General features: G+C 40.8%; 3 protein-coding genes across 9 annotated transcripts in view; 1 reads left to right on the forward strand and 2 right to left on the reverse strand.

Moving 5' to 3' along the window:
* LOC118366387 (aryl hydrocarbon receptor nuclear translocator-like protein 2) overlaps nt 1-3,403 on the reverse strand; it is a 29,290-nt gene extending 25,887 nt beyond the window's left edge. For 5 of the 7 annotated variants that reach the window (XM_035749013.2, XM_035749011.2, XM_035749014.2 and 2 more), the window contains exon 1: nt 2,862-3,118. In XM_035749013.2, coding sequence (XP_035604906.2) covers nt 2,862-3,042 — 181 coding nt within the window. In that variant the 5' untranslated portion in view covers nt 3,043-3,118. The other 2 variants (XM_035749015.2, XM_035749017.2) reach the window with 2 other exon arrangements.
* Nucleotides 1-17,552, forward strand: part of LOC118366394 (FGFR1 oncogene partner 2 homolog) — a 112,468-nt gene that overhangs the window by 85,345 nt on the left and 9,571 nt on the right. The gene's annotated exons all lie outside the window — the stretch shown is intronic.
* On the reverse strand, nt 7,291-16,588 carry LOC118366391 (serine/threonine-protein kinase 38-like). Its single transcript, XM_035749024.2, has 13 exons — nt 16,239-16,588; nt 14,546-14,685; nt 14,175-14,226; nt 13,892-14,014; nt 13,455-13,662; nt 12,574-12,728; nt 12,320-12,422; nt 12,132-12,193; nt 11,781-11,898; nt 11,514-11,637; nt 9,962-10,057; nt 9,685-9,776; nt 7,291-9,361 (listed from the first exon to the last, which is right to left on the reverse strand). Exons 2-13 carry the CDS (start codon nt 14,677-14,679, stop codon nt 9,237-9,239), a joined length of 1,392 nt encoding a protein of 463 aa, XP_035604917.1. The 5' UTR covers nt 14,680-14,685; nt 16,239-16,588; the 3' UTR covers nt 7,291-9,236.

The following is a 17,552-nucleotide window of genomic DNA, read 5'->3' on the forward strand; positions in this document are numbered from 1 at the left end:
AAACCAGGTAAATTGAATCACCTTGAATGATACACTAAATTACACCTGGCTTCCTAAGAGATGATTGTATAGCAAGTGAGGCTTGTGTGACGGAGTGAGAAGCCTCTGCATTGGAGCTTGATAATGCAGCTGCTAAACCTTCCATGGATGATGCTCTTACCTGGCTGGATAAACATGGCGAGGATCACACTACTCCATTGGACCAAGTCTTCAGCTGATGATGAAAACCCTGGCAGTCACAGCCCATATAAATGAATGGCCCCTCAAAAGGACTCTCCCTCCTCAGATGAGCATCCTGTGGCTGGTACCTCATAATAAACCTCCCCTATTCCTAACTACTCACCTGCCACTTTCACATAAGAACTCGCTCTCACACAAGAACCCCAGTGTGTTGATAGGGTCATTGGTACAACTAGAACATTCATGTCTAAAAGTTGATTAGACAGCACAGCAGTATGATGTTATGACAGTATATAGTTATTGCAGTATGAAGTTATAACAGTATCTAGTTAAGACAGTATGACGTTATGGCAGTATCTAGTTAAAGCAGTATTGGTGAGTATCCGAGTTCAGATTCACTATTATATTCACTGAAAAAAAACACATGTAGTTTATCACCTGATAAGCTAGTAATTAGTATAAGTACCCTTTTTTACATTACACACATCTTTCTCCGTTCAAATTCTATATTATACTTGTAGGAAATCGTAGACACCCGATAGGCTAGTTATTATTGTCCAGGTTTACATTATGCACTTTATTCTCATCTCCCCATTATAACCTCTCATGGAAAAAGGGAGGTTCCAGTGAAGTTGTCCTGCAAACGTCTTATCAATCTTACATGTAAAAGCCTAGAATTAATTATTGGTTAATCATTAATTTATTTAACTAGGCAAGTCAGTTAAGAACAAATTCTTATTTTCAATAACAGCCTAAAGAACAGTGGTTTAACTGCCTTGTTCAGGAGCAGAACAGCAGATTTGTACCATGTCAGCGTGGGGATTCGATCTTGCATCCTTTCGGTTACTAGTCCAATGTTCTAACCACTAGGCTACCTGCCTCCCTGGCAAATTATGGCTAATCATACCTCCTTGTGTTTGCACATTTTCTGTCAGAGGAATGTTAGCTTTACACTTCCATTAATTTAAGGAAGATTATTTTCAGATAATAAAAACAGTTCCAATCCTTTGGCCGTCTTTTAAGCCAACAAAAGAAAGGCAACTCTACACCTGTCACACTGGCCAAACTGACAAGTTCACCTGAGGACAGCCATTCCCCTTTCACTCCCACAGAAATCACCCCACCCCCACAAAAACCTCTGCATTGGTTTTGAATAATACTAGGGGCCAGACAAAACAGCAATATCATGTTGGACACCTACATACATGAGATGAGGTACAATACTAAGAGAGGGCTGACAGTAGAATACATTTTGTTTATTCAATATACAAAACAGAGGGAATACATCTTGTAATGGAGGAATCTATGCTATTCAGGCAAAGTACAGTTGACTGTTGGCAATACGGTTTTAACAATTGGTTGCCTAACAGAGTGCTATGTAATACATTATTTCCTCTGTCCAGTCTCTTTATCCGTTCCTGTGTAACGTTTGTCATCCTAGAACACCTTTAGATCTGGTACTACTTTAAGTTCAATAATTATTAAGGTCAGGAATAAATCAATATTGTTACAGTAATTGGTTGATAAGCCTACAACACTATTAAGAATTGTCAACCTATGTCCAGAGCAAGACTGTCAGTAGTCACCCAACAAGGATAATGTTGTTATTGAAAAAGGAAAGTCACACCATATTTGCTTATTGTGTCCCTTTGCATTTCATATTGTTAACGTGAAACTATAGTCCTATATAAACCAACCCAGGACATGTTATTGGGGTATGATGGTAATGCATAAAGACTAGAGGCAAGATAAAAACAATCCCAAGTGTTGCAGCGATTGACCTACAGTTTACCTCTTATATAAGAGTCCAAACGCCCACGTGCAGCTTGCGTTGAATAGTTATATCAAGTTATGGGCTCTGGTATATTACAAAATAACTGAACACAGGCCTATATAGCCTAAACAAATTACATATTGGCCAAAGCGCAGCTAGCCTACTTGATGTAGCATATAGGCTCAATTAAAATGTGCCGGGCAGGCCTATACATTTTTTACAAATGTTTTATGCTGAAAATATATATTATTTTCAAAGGAGCGACATGAGTGACCATATTCAATTACATTCATAACATTATTGGATGTTATGGACAAATTACAGAGTGGGAAATTGTTATTAAGATGCATGCCGCATATTCGCCTGGCTTGCACGTTCGGGAACGAACAATAATTGTTTTGGGCTGCGTTCTAATAAATCCACACACCCACCTTGAGAATTGGGAAACTTTTTCATAACTCACTTATTGAAAATATTCTTTAACATTTTATCATGCATCGCCAGAATCACAATGCGGTCATGGAGATCAAGTTACGAACATGTGGCAATGCATCAGAATGCTTTAAGACATGGGAAATTCTCGTCACCAAAAATACAAATTTGCCGCGATACATTGAAATTCTACAACTATGAAAACATGTAGGCTAGGATATTACTTTAGGCTACCCAAACACATATATAAAACATAATTTCGGCTATACGTGCGACTGAACAGGATATGGTGCAAACTTAATCCAAGCATACATTTCGTGATTGGTGCCATTTTATTTGATTAAAAGGCTAACCGACATAGATTATTAGTCTAGGCAAAATTACCAAAGGCATGAACAGATCTATTTTACACAAGGTTTACCATAAATACAATTCCACCATGCACATATTCTAATAAAATCACGCCAACTCCTACCTGCGAAATTACATGGTAAAATGCCACAAATATGTTCAAAATTATTAAACTTCCACAGGCGCGTCCTAGGACTTCTTCGAGTGTGCGTTTGCTCCATTGATCTACATTTTGGGGGAGAACCTAAATTGTTTTTCAAAGCGAAAGACATGGAAACAGCTCCCCTCAATCTCACCCGGCGCATAGCATCGACTACAATAAACTATTATCACCTCATAACCAAGATAACTCGGAAAGATCAGAACCTCCAAGTGAAAATGTGCGTACGGTTTTTGCGTAGTTTCCTATTGGTTGATTCTGATCCTTTTCATCCTGGAGCTCAGTTTACGAGTTTCCGAGTTCGAGTGGTCTCGAACGCGGTACAAATAGGTGACCGGTACCTGATCGTTTGTCTGCGGTCCCGTCATTGCCGCCGGCGGCTAAATTCTCTACGGACATAGTTGGATCCGGTCAGCAGCAGCCCGGCCCCGCAGAACATGAGGAAGTGGTAGTGTAGCCCAAATGTGGTATAAGTAGCCTACTGTAGGAGAGATGGTGAGAAGAGGCGGGGGATTGTTGCATAAATGTACTTTATTTTTTCCTCCCCTCTCTGTACTAATGCGGGGTGGGGGTAGACATACAAACGTAGACCTACACGTGCAAGGATAAAGTAGCCTCCTGGGTAATGAGGACAACTCCAGGAAAACGCGGAAGAGGTCAAATCTGTCTTCTCTATCACCAGTCACCACGACATTCACTCAAACCACCCGTGAAGGGGACACTGTTCCTTGCATTCACACGCAATCGTTTCGTGGGCCATAGTCTAGCCCAGAGCAAGTAGGACAACCATTCATGAAATATCAAGATTTCCCTTTCATTACAATTGTAAAGAGTATTCTGCATGAGTCCATTATCAATAGGCTCATATTTCAGCCTGATTTAAGAATTAAACGTTCATTTTATCCTCTAAAATGATAGGCTAAAGTGTAATTTTGCATGTATTTGAGGGAAAAGTGATGGTCTATATTGGCTACTACACAGGCTCCCTATAATTGAACGGTTTCGTGTTGTGTGATAACACTGCTTTCTCTGGTAAATATCCATGTCAAACCTGAAAAATTACCATATATAAGTAAACTCATTTGAGTGGTCTTTTTTCCCCCTCTTTCAAACATTTGTCTCTCACGTGTTGTTATTCGAGACCTCTGCACGATACTTTTTGTAAGTGGTAAGTATGCACGTGCCAAACAAGAATCGCGTTGACCTAAATATTGTTGCGTTATACAACCATATATATATAACCGTCACGTGTAGCAGCTGTCTCCTAAACCCGTCTGAAGCCCGGGGTGTAATCATTCGTTCAAACAGTTGCATTCCGTTTTCCAACTAAACAAGTTTCTATTGGACAAATTAAGGCAAGTCACTCCACGATCGTTCCGTTTGCTTCCGTTTAAGAAACGGTTTGCAACTGAATCGGCGGAATTGAATACAGTAAGTCGACAGCGAAAGTAAACGTGCGTCCCAGAGCACTTTACTACAGCCCCACATACGACGTTATATAAATGTGTGATGAAAAAAATAAAATTGTATAGGTTAGTCTTAAGCGTCATGGATTGAGGACATTTACAACGAGTTGCCTTTCACGCATGACCATTTGTCACTGTGATATCTTAATTGTCACGACACTGCGTGTAGTGTCTTAACACTTAGTCATTATTTATGTAATAAGAAAGACTCGGAATACAAGCAATTGAACTGGAGCTTCACATTTACTCAAACGAGTTAGTACCAGAATAACATAGAACAACACTGCGCATGACCAAGGGTGCTCCCGCCTTAAAGGGAACATAACACTGCGAATAAATACATTGCACCACGACTTTGCCTCCAGTTATATACGCTACCATCTAGCCTATAAAACATTGTCGTAAGTCTGTAAAATAGGCTGTGTTTTGGCAAAACGTTTTGCCTTGGCTAATAATAGGCCTATGCATCTGAGTGACAATAGGTGAATCCAATCATAGGCTACAACCGTGAGACAGGATTTATTATTGTGTAGCCATAGCATTGTAGTTCTACATGCGATGTCACAACATCCGTCATTTAGATTAAAAGGTACAACTGTATTTGCGTCATCAGTGGCTAAGAAGATCCGCCCCATCTCTACAAGTGCAACTTAATACATGAATGTTTGGAAATTAACATCATATTTCCCAGCATTAAACATTTATGGCAATTGAGCTAGTTAGCTTTCTAGCTAATTTGTCCTATTTAGCTAGCTAATTTGTCCTGGGATATAAACATTGAGTTGTTATTTTACCTGAAATGCACAAGATCCTCTACTCCGCCAATTAATCCACACATAAAACGGTCAACCGAATCGTTTCTAGTCATCACTCTTCCTTCCAGGCTTTTTCTTCTCTTGACTTTATATTGCGATTGGCAACTTTCATAAAGTAGGTGCATTACCGCCACTGACCTCGTTCGTCTTTCACTCACCCACGTGGGTATAACCAATGAGATGGTACATGGGTACCTGCTTCTATAAACCAATGAGAAGATGGGAGAGACAGGACTTGCAGCGTGATCTGCATCAGAAATAGAACTGATTTCTATTTTAGCCCGTGGCAACGCAGATGCTCGATGGCGCACGCGAGCAGTGTGGGTGCAATCATTGAATAACAGATTTCTAAATTTATTTTGCAACGCTCACGCACGCGACTCGAGCGGTGTAGTTAGCCTGTTAGACATCCTTGGTCAGTGTTCAGTTATTCCATTTACCATTCACTAACACTGGAGCATTGTCCTGAGGCAACAGGTAATGGGCATGCAAAACAATGACCGATTAGAACCTATTGAATAAAACAAAAGCTACAAAACTAAGGCTGCGTTTACACAGGAGGACCAGTAATGATAACATTTCCACAAATGTGTCTCCCCCCAATCAGATCATCTCTGATAAATATCTGATGCGAAAATATCTAAAATGTGGTTGGTCAAAAGACTAATTAGTGGGAAAAAAATATCAGAATTGGGCTGCCTGTGCAAGACCTTATGAGACAGGCCATTTGCTCAAGTTAATTTGGTTTTGGCGAGGTACACGGTCATTGCCATTGATCTTTCATGGAAATACAATGGGGCAAAAAAGTATTTAGTCAGCCACCAATTGTGCAAGTTCTCCCACTTAAATAGATCAGAGGCCTGTAATTTTAATTATATCTACACTTCCAACTTCAACTATGACAGGCTAAATGAGAAGAAAAAAAATCATCTTCCGATCTCCTTCCCAGGAAAAGGAAACAGGCGTCATTAAAACATTAGCACATAGGATTTTTTGTGGGGAAAATAATGAAACGATCCAGGTTTCCACCCGCACCCCCAAAAGAAAATGGGACGACGCTTATCGGTACACTTTCCAAATGTCGACAAAACAAAATACGGTAGACAAGGTGCAATATTTGTGCAGATCAACATTTTATAGCATAATTAATTTTATGGAAATATTGCTATAAACATATCGAAGTAAACTTGAGTTACGCGATATTGTGTGTTAGGGAAAACATGCAGTTTATTACACTGCAGATTAAATCAATTAGGATGAATTTCACCTGTAGTGAAAGTGAATAGTGATGAGCTTGATGCTCCTTTCCAATAAACAACGATGGTCTTATTCTGGTGACATGATCGATGCTTGGCTGCCTTTTCACACAAAAAGGTTGTTGGATCGAATCCCTGAGTTGACAAGGTAAAAATCTGTCTTTCCGCCCCTCAACAAGGCAGTTAACCCCGTTCCCCGGTAGACCGCCATTGTAAATAAGAATTTGTTAACTGACTTGCCTAGTTAAATAAAACAATTAAACATTTACCCAATAATCTCATCATGTAGGTAGACTTCCCGCACGTATATACGAGCTGTTGGCTCCAGCGCACGTGCTAATACCAGAGTGGACACATTGACTATATAACGCAACATTTGTTCTGACAAAACCATCAGTAGAGTTAAATGCAATAGAAACCCATCTAGCTTGTCTTTTTTATTCAGTACATTGGAAGTCAACCGCAAAAGTTTTTGTATGTGCACTGCATCATCACGCACAGACTTTTATCCACAACAAGTCAATTTGATTGAAATCTTTCTGGTAGGAAAATCAGCATTTTGTCAAATCCCCTACCACACATGCACAACCCCTCCCTGCTCTCTCCCAGTGCCAACCCAGTTATATTAAAGGGATAGTTCACCCAAATGACAAGTATTTGTGCCACAAATGCTAAAACATTAACATTTGGTAACAAAGCATAGATTGCTTAAAGGATAGAAACCAATGTGTAATTTTGTCATTTGGGTGAACTATCCCTTTAATATATTTTGTAACATGTTCTGGTGAAAGACAAATGGAGTTCAGAATGAACAAATGCATCAAATAATGAATTTGAGTCAACTTATGAAAAGTAGTTTAGAGAAGAGTTACATAAAAACATTGTTTATTTCCCTTCTTGAATCATTTACAAGTTAAAGGGATACTTTAGGATTTTGGAAATGAGGCCCTTTATCTATTTCCCCAGTTACCCTTTCAGTTCTGTGTCCAGTATGACAGTACTTAGAGGTAGTTTCGCAAGTTAATGCTAACTAGCGTTAGCGCAATAACTGGAAGTCTATGGGTATCTTTCTGCATTGCTATATTTTTAGGTATTTCGTTTTAGTCATCAACACTTTCATTCGTCATTAACACACGATGCACCCTAATTTGTGGTGTGTTTACTACTGCAAACATTTGGGGATTTATCAATTTGTTCATTGTCAAAATAAATAATTTGATCCATTGAATTTACACCTGCTCCAGATCACATAGCATTTGAACTTTGACCTGTGTCAGATAACCAGGGCAACATTACATGAATTTAGTTTATTGGATATGCAAGTTGTGCTGACCACCTCTGCACAACTAAATCAGAGTCGCTGAAATGTTTGACTCCTAAATTTGAATATCTATATTTATGACATCACACAGCGTGTGTTCACTAAAGGGTGACTATAAAAAGGTACATTTAATTGAATGTAGTTCCTAACTTAAATGGATGCATTTTGGGGAGCGATGTGAAGATCAAACATGATTTCCGATGTTCTTAAAAATAAATAAAAAAGGCGCCATCTTTGTCAATAAATTTGAACAGAAATGTAATTACTGTAAAATTAGACTAAGCGAAATGACATTGCCACGAGCAGCACCGCAGATATTTATATGAGCGAGACATTGCTCTCCTGCAGTCACACAAACAGCATCTGCGCTTCATACCGTATACAGCATGGTAGCCACGAGACCAAAAAAGCAGAGAAGTTGAGTATCACGCTTCAACACTCTTAGTTGTTGTGGGAATTGAACCAATATGCCATCTTTCTGCATCATATTGCTACCTTTAAGTATTAGTAGCCTTGAATTGTCCTTGACATCCATGACTCGTCCTCTAACTTGCAAAAACAAATCTGATTCTACATTACCGTTTTTTACTTCAACCACTAGAAGAAGACATTTTTCTATGCATCTTTGACACCATTAAATCATTTAGAGATATTAATTCCAGATTATCAAGGCATTAAATAGACACCACAATGCATCTATGGCTCTGGGATTAATCCATGTATGGATGGCTCACCATACTCCATGTTAGCAGCGAACGTTCCATGACGGAAGGATTACATTGTAACTAGAATGAAACTTTTTGGCTAACATGGCACCCATAAAAGACTTGAAACGTTAGAACTTTTTATACCTACAAGTTTAGAAAACGTTTACTTTATATTAACTATATGCATTTTTCTTCAGTCATATGAGGACACTAGGATAACCCTCAACGAATACCCTGTGTGTGGGGCAGTCCTTCTACAGTGTTTTAGACCCTGCAAATCAGTGTGTAAACATGCAGATATGATGGTCGCGATCCCCTGCTCAAACGTTGCATATCTCGTCATCGACTACGCTGTCGGGCACCAGATTGCTATAACATGTGGTTAGCCAATAGGTAAAATACCTATCCAAGTGTTGTAAGATCTGGCACACTTTAGCAACGCCTGGGCAGAGGAACATGCACATTGATTTAGTCACCTAGTAGTAGTCATTTCAAAAGGTGAAGTTCAGTTCTCAGGTTGAGTGACCATCGAACATTAAGTTGTAAAACAAACTTCCCCATTAACAGCCCAAGCAAGGCCTAAGACGATACATGCATTATTTATATCCCTGTTCCTTTTGCCATTGGTGCCCCAATGGATCTGTGACCAAACAGGAAAACCCCAGTGAAGCATGAAACCAAGAACCTCATCATTCTTGATCCTGCACTTTCAGCACAGCAGGGGTTTTACCGCCCAACCCTGTGTCCACATTGTCTCTCCCATTTTCCCTCATCTCAGGCCTTCCCTGCCTTCATGTATGAGGGGATGGTGCCTCGCTGAGTCAGCCCCTCAAACCTCTTGTAGGTGTAGTTCAGGAACACCCAGTCCTTCGATTTGTCTGGTTCTGTCACGTTGGAAACTGAAACAAGATTGTAAATGATATACAACAGTGTATTAAGGTTAATACCAGTGTTATTGTCTCCTCCTTGACACTAGAGGGCAACACTGAATAGGAAATTAATCTAGACCTCAGAACTGTAGGAATGTGTGAATAACAGGACTATGGGTCCTATTTAATCAAAATTGGAGTTGCACCAGAGATGACTGAAAAGATTCCTGTACACCAAAGCAAACCTGCACTACAGCACAAATGTTTCTTCTGCTTTTAATAGTTTACATTTTTATAATTTCGAGCTGCATTTCATGTATGAAAATTAGTAATAGAGACCAAGTGATTATTACCTGGCTGAAGGATGTCCGATTCTGGGAACTCATCAAAGTTCGATGTGTCATCAATGCTCTTGATCTCAATGGAGATGGCGGCTGGTCTTTCCCTATGGAAGGAAGGCAAATGTGAGCCGTTGGTCTATTTAAAACCTTTCCAAATGCATTTTGCTGAAACTCAAAGACAACCCAATGAAGGCTGTGACTTGGCTTTTGTTGGAGATGTGATTGCAGGTTATACCTCCTTTACAATATTGCCATCACACATGCAAGTCCTGAAGAACAAAACACATACCTGATGTGTTCCCAGTCCACAGGCTCAAAGAAGGCGTGACTCTTCATCTCCTCAATGCTCACAGCACCAACACGGTTCTCAGCGTCATTACAGTACCTGAAATGGATTCATGTTGTTGGAGCACCAAAGCCTTTGTTTGACAAGGGGAAATCCATTGCGCTGAAATAAAATGTCTACTTCACTGCAGTTTGATACTGCATGTTTTTGTGGATGTGAATGGAATAATTCTTATGTGATCATTTTGGTAACTCAGCCTGCAGATATGACTTACGATCCAGTTATAATGCATTTTAAGACATGGCATTACCATGTATGACCATCTTATGTCTTGTTAATGATCATGACTGAGTAACAACTATTTTGAGTTTCACATTTTCTAAATTGGGAGACATAGGCCTAACATAAGACTCAAAAAGGTTCATACATGTTTATAACAAGTACTAAAGAATTATACCAGTAAAGTGTTATACCGTAATTGTTGGACTATAAGCCGCTACTTTATTCCCACACTATGAACCTCGCGTTTATACAATGACGTGGCTAATTTATGGATTTTTCCCGCTTTTGCAAGATTCATGCTGCCGCCAAAAAAACAGAGCACCGTCACATAATGTGACGTAAATCGAGCGCGCTCAAACTTCCCATCATTCTGATTACGGTAGTAATTTTGTCACCCTCATCATGGCAAAGATACGGAGAAGTGCATATGATGCAGCTTTCAAGTTGAAGACGATCGATCTAGCTGTTGGAAAAAGAAATAGAGCTGCTGCATGAGAGCTTGTCCTTAATGAGTCGATTATAAGACTTTGTAAACAGCAGCGTGAGGAACTGACTCAGTGCAAAAAGACAACAAAAGCTTTCCGAGGGAAGAAAAGCAGATGGCCCAAAGTATTTGCAGCCACTCGACATCAGTGTAAATCGTGCATTTAAGGTGGCGCTCAGTGTTCCATGGGAGGCTTGGATGACAAGTGGGGAGAAATCCTTCACTAAAACGGGCCGCAGGCGAAGAGCATCTTATGGTCAAGTCTGCCAGTGGGTCCTGACAGCGTGGAGCATTGTCAAAAAATCCACTATCATCAACGGGTTTCGAAAGGCTGGACTGCTGCGTGTTGAAGGGGCAGCATGAGCTCAGCGGGGTATTTGCCTCCGGATGAAAGTGACGAGAGCGACAATGAAAACGATCCAACATCGGATGAAGCAATTCTGAGGCTATTCAACTCCGACACCGAAGGAGATGACTTCAGTGGTTTCAGTGCACAGGAGGAGGCTTGGTAGGCTACTGTTTTAATTTTTGTTACAAGCAGTGTTTCGTTTAAAGGCTGTGTAAAGTTCATTTGTTTCAATGTACCGGTAGGCACCTGCGACTTATAGACATGTGCGGCGTATTTATGTACAAAATACATATTTTTTAATAATTCAGTGGGTGCGGTTTATATTCAGGTGCGCTTAATAGTCCAGCAATTACAGTAATATTTTTTTCCTAAGAGGACAATACACTCTGATACAAATACACACCAATGGATATCCTATAAGGTATCATATGACCACAAACCTGAGAATCAAGTCCTTGGCCCGCTCTGAGATGGGCACTTCGGGGGGGAAGACCAAGGTCTCCTTCCAATTCATCACCTTCCTATATGTCTCCTGGGGTGTTTCAGAACAGAACGGGGGGTACCCTGAGAGACACACCAGGGGAGAATGTCAGTATGTTACAAAGTAGGAACAATGAGTTAGGATGTTATTTCAGAAAGCTATCTTTGAGTTCATAATGAAACACGGACTTGGGCATGTTGTAATTGACTCGGTTACATAGACATACCTATCAGCATCTCATACATGATGACCCCCAGAGACCACCAGTCACAGAGCTTGTTGTATCCCGTCTGCAGGAACACCTCTGGGGCAATGTAGTCCGGTGTTCCCACTGTGGAGTAGGCCTGTTGGTTAAACAAACAGATGGGGAGACACTAATAAGTAAAACCAACTCAAAGGCTACAGTATTGAGTGTGCTTGTTTCACAGCCCATGGTCTGTGGTGCTCAGAGGATACTTAACAAAAACCACTAATGAGATCCCTGAGAGGGATCCTGCTCAAAGGACCAATGAAAAGGGCGGTACCAAAGATATAATGGGCAGTAAAATATATAGCCTCCACATGCACAAACTCTTACCAGTTGCCTCCGGTTCTTCTTCCACGTCTCTGCTTTTCTCTTTGAGTTCATGTTTTGGAAAGCTGTGGAATATTGCAAGTTCAAAGACATGGCAGTGTTCTACCATAAAAAACACTGAATAAACAAATTATATTTTGTCTGAGTGAAAATAAAAGTGAATGATTCACAAGTTGTAAAGAGTGACTCACAGAAGTCACTGGGAGGGTTGTGTGTGAGGTTCCTGTAGAACTCTGTACGGTGGGCTTTCTTCAGTCCTGTACACAGACCAAAATCAGACAGCTTTACATGGCCCTGCAGAATAGAAAAATAAAAGACTCTCCGATCACACCTTCAATACAAAATGGTTATTATAAACATTAATTGGCCATCTGTAAGTGAATGCTTCTCTGAGCTTGTGTCTGTTTGTGTACAGGGGTAGGCCTGGACCAGGCCAGTGTCTCACCCTGGAGTCCAAAAGCAGGTTATCAGGTTTGATGTCTCTGTGGATGAAGCCCAGCTGGTGGATAGAGTCGATGGCCAGGACAGTCTCAGCTATGTAGAACTGGGTAGCCTCTTCAGACAGGGTGTCCTTTTTCATCAGCAGGGTCATCATGTCACCTGCACATTTAATTGATATTAATGCCACTAACCCCCTGTTTAACAGATGACCAATTAAATTAAACAATATACACTCAGTGGCCAGTTTCTTAGGTACGCCCATCTAGGTACACCCACCCCTTTGCCTCAAGAACAGCCGGAATTCGTCGGGGCATGGATAGTACAAGGTGTGGCAGTCAAATGTTGCAAAATTGGTATCAAGGGACCTAACGTGTGCCAGGAAAACATTCCCCACACCATTACCACCAGCCTGTACCATAGACACCAGACAGGATGGGTCCATGGACTCATGCTGCTTAAGCCAAAACCAGATGCTGCCCTCAGCATGACACAACAAGAACCAGGATTGGTCAGACCAAATTACACTCATGTTTGTTAATTACACTCGTTGTTAATTACACTCAACGGAGCTGCTGGTAGACTTAAACTTGGACATACATTTTTTGGCCAGGTTAGAGTTCACACCTCACCCTTTCAATTACAATGTGGAGAGGTTAAAATAATGGAAATCTATCTATTAAATGATTGCTTCTCCTTGACATCATTCACCTGATAAGATGTGAAAATAGTTTATTACTAACATGGGAAAGGTTAAAGATCCCTGCTCTAGATGGTCTCTATGTACACTGTGTAATGTCACTATATTTATTACCAGTAATTATATCTAATTTTAAAAATGGTTTGATGTCATTTGTAGAGTCAGACTGTGGCCAGCAAGAGACCCACCTCCAGGTAGAAACTCCATGATGAGGTAGAGGTTCCTCTTATCCTGGAAACTGTAGAACATCTTAACCACCCAGGCCCCGTCCGCCTCCACCAAGATGTCCCTCTCTGCCCGAATATGAGCCACCTGCTCCTTCTCTAACATGTCAGCTTTCCTCAAGATCTTCATGGCATATATGTGCCCGGTGTCTTTTTTCTGCACCAAGCGGACCTGAGGACAAACTTAGGAGTCACACATGAGTATGCCACATTTGAGAGGATTAAGTGTAATTATTTGCCAACTGCTTTATAAATGAGTGGTCAGACCAAACCATGCATTGCAAACCTTGAAAACTTCAGTAAAGATCATATTAATCCACAATCAATACCAGGATACACGCAAAGGTCCATATAAAGAAAATAAACTGGAGAGAGAGAGAGATATACACATCATAACACACCTCTCCAAAGGCACCTCGACCAATGACCTTTAGTGACTCAAAGTCATCCAGGCCCAGCCGGGTCCTCTTCAGCCGCAGGAACTCTGTTTCCTTCCTGGCGTGCTGAGAGCGTCGCATTACCTTCTGTTGAGAAACATAGGAACAGAGACACCAATAATCAGTTCCATATGGTTTCCTCTAAAATAGTAGATGTGACAAACATGCAAAGAAAGTGCTACCCACGACATTGATTCCAATCCATTATTGGAATTAAAGCCATCATTCCACACGAGTGGAGGTTTACCTCTTCATCTATCAAGCCTTCGTCATCCATGACTTTCTCCAGCTTCTTCTGCCTGGAAAAACAAGAGGGGAACATGCAGGTATTCTGAAACAGTCCGCCCCAGTCTAGTTAATCTGAAACCAGTCGACCCCAGTCTAGTTACTCAGAAACAGTCTGGCTAAACAGTTGTGATTGTGACACTAGATCACGAATGTGAGGATGCTCGGGTTGGAATAAACCCCAGCCATTTTATAAAGAACAAAGTCTCTCTTTCTCAACATAACAACCTACTATTTGAGTCCTCTTAAAAATGTAGCCTAAAACATTGCCAAATGCAAATATTCAGAACACCTAGCTGTCACATGCATGAGTGGCCTATAGGAGCCACGCACCTCATCTCTCGCTCCTCGTGTTGTGTCAGCAGAGTGCTGTAGAAGTTCTCCACTGTCAGCTTGGCCACGGTCACCCTCTCCCGGGTGTGGTTGCTCATGGGAAGGGCAGCTGCAGTCCCTCCCGTCATGGCCATACTATCCTATAGGGCAAAGGGAAACAATGACAACACTGACTGAGGTCCAATACACATGTACTGATATTCAACATAAGCCTACTGTACATTCAATAGCTTTTAGTTCCAGTTGAGTAATATCTGAGAGACAATGTATTGCTACTGTCTCTTACAAGCAGTGAGGAGCCTGTTTAAACTGGTCTTTGTGTAATACAGACCAGTGATGCCCACTCTAACACATCTAATGTTACTGCTGTACTATTCTTAACATATCTTATGTAAATTCATCCAATGTAGATGGGTATAGATTGCATTTGGATGACTGTTAGTGCTATTCGGGTTGTTAGGTTAATCTGATATTTCTTGATTAAATCTTGTATTAGTTGTGTTCTTGCTTGACATTTTATTGTATTTTTAGGAGCTAGTAACATAAGCATTTTGCTACACCCGCTATAACATCTGCAAAACAGTGTACATGACCAAAAAAACATTGATTTGATGCAAGTTCACTCTTTCTTGAAAGACAGGTGCAGAGAGGGGCCATTGTGTGCAGTGGGTGGGGGGAGAATGTTAACAAACATGCAACCAAGAAACCTAGTGGTCTCCACCCTGCGAGTCAGCACCGGACAGGAAGCAACTCCCCTTCAGCATGAAAAGACCCAGTCATGATGCCAGAGGGAGGGGGGACTGTCTGGGACACATACACACAGCCAAAAAGAACACCACGCTACATGCCCTTAGCTACATCTCAATAGGCAGCGAGGAAGAGTGTCTTGGGGGAACTGGTCACTAGGGTTGAGCTCATGTACCAGGCCAATGAATCACAACAATTTCCTTATGCCCGTTTTCATGAGTTGTGCACCAGGCTCCTGCTCCGGTTACCTAAAACTTCAACCTTGAAATTTATTCTGCTTCACCTATGCAAAGGCCATCTTTAATTATACTATTAGGTATGTCAATTTAGCAACAACATATAGCATTTTCCTGAGATTTAAGCTAGTAGTGATGTTCTTTATGTGGATTTCACACATTCTGTATCTCATCACTACTCGGGCATAATTGAAATAGGGCTATTGCTGATGGCCTTACCAAAGCTTGTGAATTGTTATGTTTGACTTGAAACCAGTGTTTCGAAGGGCCCACTGTTATTTTAGCATTTTTAACTATTGAATTTCATACCTAGCTAGATCCAAAATTGAAAATGATTGGACTTAGACGCAAAATTTGAATGGAATTTAATTAAATAACACGTCCTTACAATGACTCAATGTCTATAAGAAGATGCCCATGATGAAGACGCTGCTTATGTGGCGCCAATGTTTATAATAAGGACAGTACGAGCAGGTGATGAATACGTCATTGCCATGATTTGTGCATTGGGGTGCGTAACAAACAGACGTAAACATTACAAAACCACAGGTATACATGCAACGAGACAAGTCTGCCAAAAATAAGATAACTGTATTGAATGCGATCACTCTTCATAGTTGCTGATCGACGTTGACCATAATGTCAAAACTATACCGAAAAGCCCTACCACCAGACAGACAGACGTGGGTTTAATAATAGTTTTTACCTACCTCTGTATCCTGCTCCAGATTCAATTGATGGCTAGGCTAGCTGCCTAGCCCTGCTCCAATATGACAGAATTTAGGTCCGTAAATTTGGCTACGGGATGAGGGGAAAGAATCTACGTTCGGTATAGCTATCTAGCGTGAACTAGCTTCACACATTACAAACACGGACGGTGTATGGAGAAAATAAGACTTGAGTCAATGACAACTATTTCTGATATTTAACAAGACTATCGGTACAAGGTTTTGGTAAGCGTTGCTCGTCTCCTTTCATCCATCTTCGACCTCGAACCCACCCTATAAATAGTAAAATACCCAATTAACGTTACTCCGGGAATTGATGCATTAAATACATAATGCTCTCACTCCACATAAGTACATGCTACATGAATGACACCTAGATTTGCCAATAGAAGAAGAGAAAATTAAAGGGATGTTTGTTTTAACCAATCGCTCGTGGAAATATTTGGGGACGTAACCTGGCTATCTACCAATCAGAGGAAAGTAATATGCCTTTTTCAGGTCTGTCCACGGGTTTACCCTGAGCATACATGCGTTCCAAGCCGCCTAGATTGTAGTAATTGAAAATACAGTATAATACAGGAAATTATTTAATGATCTGACAGGACTGCAATGTAGGCAGCCTCGGGAATACTTCTCACGTCTATTAAACGTTGAAGGCCGGTTTCCCAGCTAGTGAAGGAGTTTAATTATTTGCCGGGTGAATCGGGTTAGCGTTGTTTGCATTCGTTTTTAAACTGCCTCCCAGTGGTGAGCCAGGTGCCCCAAGTCTGCTCAAAACAAAAGTGATGTAGGTTGAGCATGTGTAGTAATGAGTAGGAGTGTCTTTTCACATGCAGAGATATTGCTTTTGATTGTACGGGTTTATCTGCCGTCCCAATGAAAACGAGTTAAATTCAAACATATATTTTATGGAAAATAGCATGTTTCTGAATGATGCACAATATTGACAATATCACCGAGCTGCGCAGATTGCCATTCGATTTGAGCAGGGTGCGCCTCCCTCACTGAGTTAGCCCAGTCACGTGATGGGTCATAGCCCGGGTGAACCCGGCCTGCTTAATCGAATCCACTCAGTATATAAGACTTAATAAAATAGGGGCATTCTGAAAGCCATCTTTCTGTGGGGCCAAGGTTTGTCTGTGTTGCATATCAAAATGTGCAGCACTAACATTCCACATAAAATGCAAACACTTTACTTAATTTTAAAATGCCATTTATGCCTTGAAATAAACAGTTAATAAAAACATTGGTATAAAATACAAAACATGACTTTCTAAAACACAACAGGGCTTGCAT

This window comes from Oncorhynchus keta, chromosome 33 (genome assembly GCF_023373465.1).
Source record: "Oncorhynchus keta strain PuntledgeMale-10-30-2019 chromosome 33, Oket_V2, whole genome shotgun sequence".
NCBI lineage: Eukaryota > Metazoa > Chordata > Actinopteri > Salmoniformes > Salmonidae > Oncorhynchus > Oncorhynchus keta.

What these genes read in the sequence shown, in the direction of transcription:
- LOC118366391 (XM_035749024.2), bottom strand. Translation starts at nt 14,679, where the DNA reads ATGGCCATGACGGGAGGGACTGCAGCTGCCCTTCCCATGAGCAACCAC. An exon ending in ACCTGCTTTTGGACTCCAGG is followed by an intron (nt 12,423 to 12,573) that starts GTGAGACACTGG and finishes TCTATTCTGCAG; the next exon opens with GGCCATGTAAAGCTGTCTGA. An exon ending in GCCAAGGACTTGATTCTCAG is followed by an intron (nt 10,058 to 11,513) that starts GTTTGTGGTCAT and finishes AATCCATTTCAG; the next exon opens with GTACTGTAATGACGCTGAGA.